General features: G+C 38.1%; 1 protein-coding gene across 2 annotated transcripts in view; it reads left to right on the top strand.

Moving 5' to 3' along the window:
• LOC124386592 (cytosolic carboxypeptidase 4) overlaps positions 1-7,500 on the top strand; it is a 75,619-nt gene that overhangs the window by 18,850 nt on the left and 49,269 nt on the right. For both annotated transcript variants that reach the window (XM_046850531.1, XM_046850532.1), the window contains exons 3-7: positions 1,102-1,165; positions 1,804-1,950; positions 5,670-5,801; positions 6,138-6,231; positions 6,990-7,027. In XM_046850531.1, the coding sequence (XP_046706487.1) occupies positions 1,102-1,165; positions 1,804-1,950; positions 5,670-5,801; positions 6,138-6,231; positions 6,990-7,027 (475 nt within the window). The remainder of the gene's footprint in view (positions 1-1,101; positions 1,166-1,803; positions 1,951-5,669; positions 5,802-6,137; positions 6,232-6,989; positions 7,028-7,500) is intronic.

Below are 7,500 nucleotides of genomic sequence, written 5' to 3'. Positions count from 1 at the left end.
TCCTCACATTAACACTGACGTCAGGCCTGGATTCAAGTTCCTGATACTGAGAACTGATCTGTGTTCACTTTACACACACTACACACTTTACACACCACACACACTACACACACTACACACTTTACACACACACTACACACACACTACACACTACACACACTACACACTTAACACACACTACACACACACACACTACACACACTACAAACTTTACACACACTACACACTTTACACACTACACACTTTACACACACACACACACACACACACTTTACACACACTACACACTTTACACACACTACACACACTACACACTTTACACACACTACACACTTAACACACACTACACACACTACAAACTTTACACACACACACACTTTACACACACACTTTACACACACTACACACACTACACACAACACACTTTACACACACTACACACTGCACACTTTACACACACTACACTACACACTTTACACACACACTTTACACTGCACACTTTACACACACTACACACTTTACACACACACACACTTTACACACACACACTACACACTTTACACACACACTTTACACACTACACACAACACACTTTACACACACTTTACACACACACTGCACACTTTACACTGCACACTTTACACACACACTACACACTTTACACACACACACTTTACACTACACACACTGCACACTTTACACAAACTACACACTTTACACACACTGCACACTTTACACACACTACACACTACACACTTTAAACACACTACACACTTTAAACACTACACACTTTACACACACTACACACTTTACACACACTACACACTTTACACACTTTACACACACTTTACACACACTATACACTACACACTCAAAACAATTCACCCTACAAATTCAGCACTGTGTGTCTTTGAGATAACAGTTTATAATCCCATGTTTCCTCCTTGTTCGTTCTCAGGATGTTTTTCCTCAATTGGTTTGTTGTTTAGGGATCGAAATCCTCTATGGAATTCTGTGACAGTGTTTATGAGTAAACTTGCTGTGCAGGATGATGATGATGTTGATGATGATGATGTTGATGATGATGTTTGCTGTTTGCAGAATGCTGGAGACATCGAGAACATGCTGAACGTCCTCAATGTGCTGGATGAACTCCTATCCGCAGGTAAATATTTTTTGGTCTTTCTATTTATATTACCAATGTTTTATTCAGAACGCTCTCTGAATTCTTTCGGAGCTTTAATAATTTTTCTATTTTAAATCTTTAATGATTTAAATCTTTTATTTATCGAGGAAAGTTAATACTGTTTGTTGCTGATGTGTTCAGGTTAAAAGTGTGTATAAAGATTCAGAAAGTGTTGAAAGCATGACCCCAGGACCTCACGTCACACATCACAACTGAGATCCATAAGATTAGTATGTGTTTCTTGAACATCTCTTTTCACATTTAGTGAAACACATCAGCTCTTATTATAATCTTCAATAATAAGAAGCCATTGGGAAGATGTTCAACTAGATTTTGTGGAGCTGATGTAGATGAGAAGGTGAGGAGGCCTGGGGTGCAGTCAGCGTTCAAATTAATCCCAAAGGTGTTTAATAGAGTTGGAGTTCTGTAGCTCAAGATTTTCCACATCTTCTAACCCATGTAGTGTAGATATTTGTGTAGCTGGCTTGTGAGAGTGATCGAGTGAGAGAAAGAGAGGGAGACATCAAGTGTAGGAGAAGGTAGCTCAAATAGGTAAGACGGAACATGACCACGACGTGACCTAAATGTGCTGTTTTATGTGTGTGTGTGTGTGTCAGGTACTGACCGGCGTATTCACTACATGATCTCTAAAGGAGGAAGTGAAGCTCTTCTTTCAGCGCTGGTGAAAACAGCTCAGTGCACGAGTCCAAACTTCACCGTGCTACTGCCTCTGTTACACCTCCTTGCAAAGGTGGGACACAAAGGTGAGACATGCAGAGAGACATCAAGAGACAGAGAGAGAGAGAGAGAGAGAGAGAGAAAGGGCAGACTGAAAAACAGAAGTCAGGAGTTAGTAGAGTAGGCACAGAGTACATAATGTGCAATGGCACAGTGTAGCAAAGTAAAGCACAGTATAGCACAATGTATGCAATAGTGTATAGCACATCATAGCATAGTATAGTACAGTGTATATGCTATACTTTACTATACTGTACTATATTCTACCATATACACTGTACTATACTATAGCACAGTAAATACTGTGTATATGGTAGAGTATCGCACATCGTATAGTAAAGTAGAGTAAAGCATATATGGTAGAGTATAGCACATCATAGCACAGTATAGTATATTATAGCACAGTATATATGGTAGAGAATAAAGTATATACAATAGGGTATAGCACATTGCAGTATAGTAAAGCAGTATAGCACCATGTAGCACAATATTGAACATTATTGGACTGTATAGCACAGTATAGTTCAGCATATACATATAGTACAGTATAGCAGATATAGCAGTACAGTATTGCAGAGCAAATAACAGTATGGTATAGCAGAGTATAGTACAGTATCACATAGTATAGTACAGTACAGTGTAGTGGAGTATATTACAGTATAGCAGAGTATAGTACAGTATGGTATAGCAGAGTATAGTACAGTATTGTATAGCAGAGTGAAGTACAGTATGGTATAGCAGAGTATAGTACAGTGTAGCACAGTATAGTACAGTATGGTATAGCAGAGTATAGTACAGTATGGTATAGCACAGTATAGTACAGTATGGTATAGCACAGTATAGTACAGTATGGTATAGTGAGTATAGTACAGTATAACAGAGTATAATACAGTATGGTATAGCAGAGTATAGTACAGTATGATATAGCAGAGTATAGTACAGTATGGTATAGCACAGTATAGTACAGTATGGTATAGCAGAGTATAGTACAGTATGGTATAGCACAGTATAGTACAGTATGGTATAGCAGAGTATAGTACAGTATAACAGAGTATAATACAGTATGGTATAGCAGGGGGAAGTGCAGTATGGTATAGCAGAGTATAGTACAGTGTAGCACAGTATAGTACAGTACAGTGTAGTGGAGTATATTACAGTATAGCAGAGTATAGTACAGTATGGTATAGCAGAGTATAGTACAGTATTGTATAGCAGAGTGAAGTACAGTATGGTATAGCAGAGTATAGTACAGTGTAGCACAGTATAGTACAGTATGGTATAGCAGAGTATAGTATAGTACAGTATGATATAGCAGAGTATAGTACAGTATGGTGTAGCAGAGTAAGTACAGTATGGTATAGCAGAGTATAGTACAGTGTAGCACAGTATAGTACAGTATGGTATAGCAGAGTATAGTACAGTATGATATAGCAGAGTATAGTACAGTATGGTATAGCAGAGTATAGTACAGTATAACAGAGTATAATACAGTATGGTATAGCAGGGGGAAGTGCAGTATGGTATAGCAGAGTATAGTACAGTATGGTATAGCAGAGCATAGTACAGTATTGTATAGCAGGGGGAAGTGCAGTATGGTATAGCAGAGTATAGTACAGTATGGTATAGCAGAGCATAGTACAGTATGGTATAGCAGAGCATAGTACAGTATAGCAGAGTATAGTACAGTATGGTATAGCAAAGTATAGTACAGTATGGTATAGCAGAGTATAGTACAGTACGGTATAGCAGAGTATATTACAGTATAGCAGAGTATAGTACAGTATGGTATAGCAGAGTATATTACAGTGTAGCAGAGTATAGTACAGTATGGTATAGCAGAGTATAGTACAGTGTAGCAGAGTAAAGTACAGTATGGTATAGCAGAGTATGTAACAATATGGTATAGCAGAGTATAGTACAGTATAGCAGAGTATAGTACAGTATGGTATAGCACAGTATAGTACAGTATGGTATAGCAGAGTATAGTACAGTATAACAGAGTATAATACAGTATGGTATAGCAGGGGGAAGTGCAGTATGGTATAGCAGAGTATAGTACAGTATGGTATAGCATAGTATAGTACAGTACAGTGTAGTGGAGTATATTACAGTATAGCAGAGTATAGTACAGTATGGTATAGCAGAGTATAGTACAGTATTGTATAGCAGAGTATAGTACAGTATAGTACAGTATAGCAGGTATAGTACAGTGTAGCACAGTATAGTACAGTATGGTATAGCAGAGTATAGTACAGTATGGTATAGCACAGTATAGTACAGTATGGTATAGCAGAGTATGGTACAGTATGGTATAGCAGAGTATAGTACAGTATAACAGAGTATAATACAGTATGGTATAGCAGAGTATAGTACAGTATGATATAGCAGAGTATAGTACAGTATGGTATAGCACAGTATAGTACAGTATGGTATAGCAGAGTATAGTACAGTATGGTATAGCAGTATAGTACAGTATGGTATAGCAGTATAGTACAGTATAACAGAGTATAATACAGTATGGTATAGCAGGGGAAGTGCAGTATGGTATAGCAGGTATATTACAGTGTAGAGTATAGTACAGTACAGTGTAGTGGAGTATATTACAGTGTAGAGTATAGTACAGTATGGTATAGAGTATAGTACAGTATTGTATAGCAGAGTGAAGTACAGTATGGTATAGCAGAGTATAGTACAGTGTAGCACAGTATAGTACAGTATGGTATAGCAGAGTATAGTACAGTATGGTATAGCAAAGTATAGTACAGTATTGTATAGCAGAGTGAAGTACAGTATGGTATAGCAGTATAGTACAGTATGGTAGCAGAGTATATTACAGTGTAGCAGTATAGTACAGTATAGCAGAGTAGTACAGTATGGTATAGCAGAGTATAGTACAGTATGATATAGCAGAGTATGGTACAGTATGGTATAGCAGTATAGTACAGTATAGCAGAGTATAGTACAGTATGGTATAGCAGGGGAAGTGCAGTATGGTATAGCAGAGTATAGTACAGTATGGTATAGCAGAGCATAGTACAGTATAGTACAGTGTAGCAGAGTAAGTACAGTATGGTATAGCAGAGTATAGTACAGTATGGTATAGCAGAGTATAGTACAGTATGGTATAGCAGAGCATAGTACAGTATAGCAGGTATAGTACAGTATGGTATAGCAAAGTATAGTACAGTATGGTATAGCAGAGTATATTACAGTGTAGAGTATAGTACAGTATGGTATAGCAGAGTAGTACAGTATGGTGTAGCAGAGTAAAGTACAGTATGGTATAGCAGAGTATAGTACAGTATGGTGTAGCAGAGTATAGTACAGTATAGCAGAGTATGGTACAGTATGGTATAGCACAGTATAGTACAGTATGGTATAGCAGAGTATAGTACAGTATAACAGAGTATAATACAGTATGGTACAGTATGGTATAGCAGGGGAAGTGCAGTATGGTATAGCAGAGTATAGTACAGTATGGTATAGCAGAGTATAGTACAGTATGGTATAGCAGAGTATATTACAGTGTAGCAGAGTATAGTACAGTATGGTATAGCAGAGTATGTAACAGTAAGGTATAGCAGAGTACAGTACAGTATAGCAGGGTATAGTACAGTATGGTGTAGCGGAGTATAGTACAGTATGGTGTAACGGAGTATAGTACAGTATGGTGTAGCGGAGTATAGTACAGTATGGTGTAGCAGAGTATAGTACAGTATAGTAAATAATCCACTGTCATTTTCAGACCGTATGATTGGGGTTAAAGCGGAGAAAGCTGAGGCCGTGTTACTGATACTCCGATTGTTACAGCAAAACTGTGAGAACAGCAGGAGAGCGGTGGCATGTCTGTGGATCATAACCACCTTCTGCTCCTCAGGTCAGTTCTTTTTCTCCTAATTATAAAATACTCTTACTGTTTTTAACCCCCAAATCTCTAAACACGAGGGCCTTTCTCTTTTTATTCATTCAGAAAGTAATCTCAGAATGTTGAGCCAATCAAAAAACAAGAGGGAGGAGCCTGATTTTCTTCTAATGAATTAACACTCACATTCCCACTGTTATGACTTTTAAATGTATATAAGAAAATTGTCATCACTTTGGTCAGGATTTTTTATGTAAAAAAATGGTCACATCGCAGTGTGTGTGTGTGTGTGTGTGTGTGTGTGTGTGTGTGTGTGTGTGTGTGTGTGTGTGTGTGTGTGTGTGTGTTTAGTTTCCACTGCCACACTGCTGGGAGAGAATAGAGCTCTGGACATTGTATTTAAATTGATTACCCCACCTGCTGCAAAACACACTCGCACGGTGAAGTTAGTACACACACACACACACACACACACACACACACACACACACACACACACACACACACACCATCTGTTGTGAAAAATAGATATACTTTAAAGAAACAAATATATATGTACAGTATATATATATATAATTTCTTTTTGGTTCAGACAGACAGCATATCATCAGTTTACTTAACTGCCTTCTGACTTCTATCACATGGCCTTTTAACACACGCCTTTGTAGTGCAAAAAACAAAAAGATGAAATAATAGCAGAAGTTCTTTTCCTGTTGTGTCTGCAGAAAGTCCCAGCTCTGCCTCTGCCATGTTAATCTGTATTCTATGTGACTCTCAGGACACGCCTCCGTCTCCGTAGTGTTGTGATACCTCATATTCACGTAGCAGCAGCGGTGCTGAGAGAACGTCCTTAGCGACAGGAAATTAATCTACATATCACATTTTGGTTAACATTTTTTGAATAATAAAAGTAAAGTGTATCTGCTAATAATTATATAGAAATAAATCGAAATTAAAAAACGATGCATCGTGATACACGTGCCAACCCGTATCTAATGCACACTTTTTTAAATCCATGCATCACATCGTTAACTTTTATGCACTGATGCACTGATGCAAATCGCTGAATCTAACAATCCCAATATATATAAATATATAAAGATTATTATACATTATATACACATTCCTGTTTTCCACATTCCCACATTCCAATTTTTTATGGTTTTATTTTTCGTATGTAATTTTGCCTTGTTTTTCCCACAGGGCTGCTGTGGACGCCTTTGCCGCTCTCCTCTCCTCCAGTAAGTTGCTGGTGTTCTGAATGCTGTGCGAGATCACGAGCGTTTCATTACAGAGCTGCTTTACTCTCTGGTGCTGCATCAATTAGTGCTGCTGCAGTTAATGGACTTTTAATGAACGATGGGACGATGTTTCCTGTCGCGACGGAATCATTCAGAGCTGTTAGAAACACCTTTTAGGAAGCGTGACAGAAAAGACTCACATGCACCTGCTGACCCATCAGAGGTTTTTGCAGTGAGGGACGTGTCCTGGGAAACGTGTGGCTCAGCACATAACACGTGTAAAAAAGGGTTTCATTAATGTTCATGTTTCTAACTGATATGTGTATATATAGATGTTTTGTGTGTGTGTGTGTGTGTGTGTGTGTGTGTGTGTGTGTTTGTGTGTGTGTTGAGAATATTGTGGATGTTGTGGATGTTGTTGGTTTAGATGTTGTGGATGTTGTGGATGTTTTGATGTTGTAGAAGTTGTTGGT

The sequence above is a fragment of the Silurus meridionalis genome, chromosome 5, assembly GCF_014805685.1.
Source record: "Silurus meridionalis isolate SWU-2019-XX chromosome 5, ASM1480568v1, whole genome shotgun sequence".
In the NCBI taxonomy this organism is placed as follows: Eukaryota; Metazoa; Chordata; class Actinopteri; order Siluriformes; family Siluridae; genus Silurus; species Silurus meridionalis.
The sequence above is the reverse complement of the archived record's forward strand: the minus strand, read 5'-3'. Positions and strand labels throughout refer to the sequence as shown.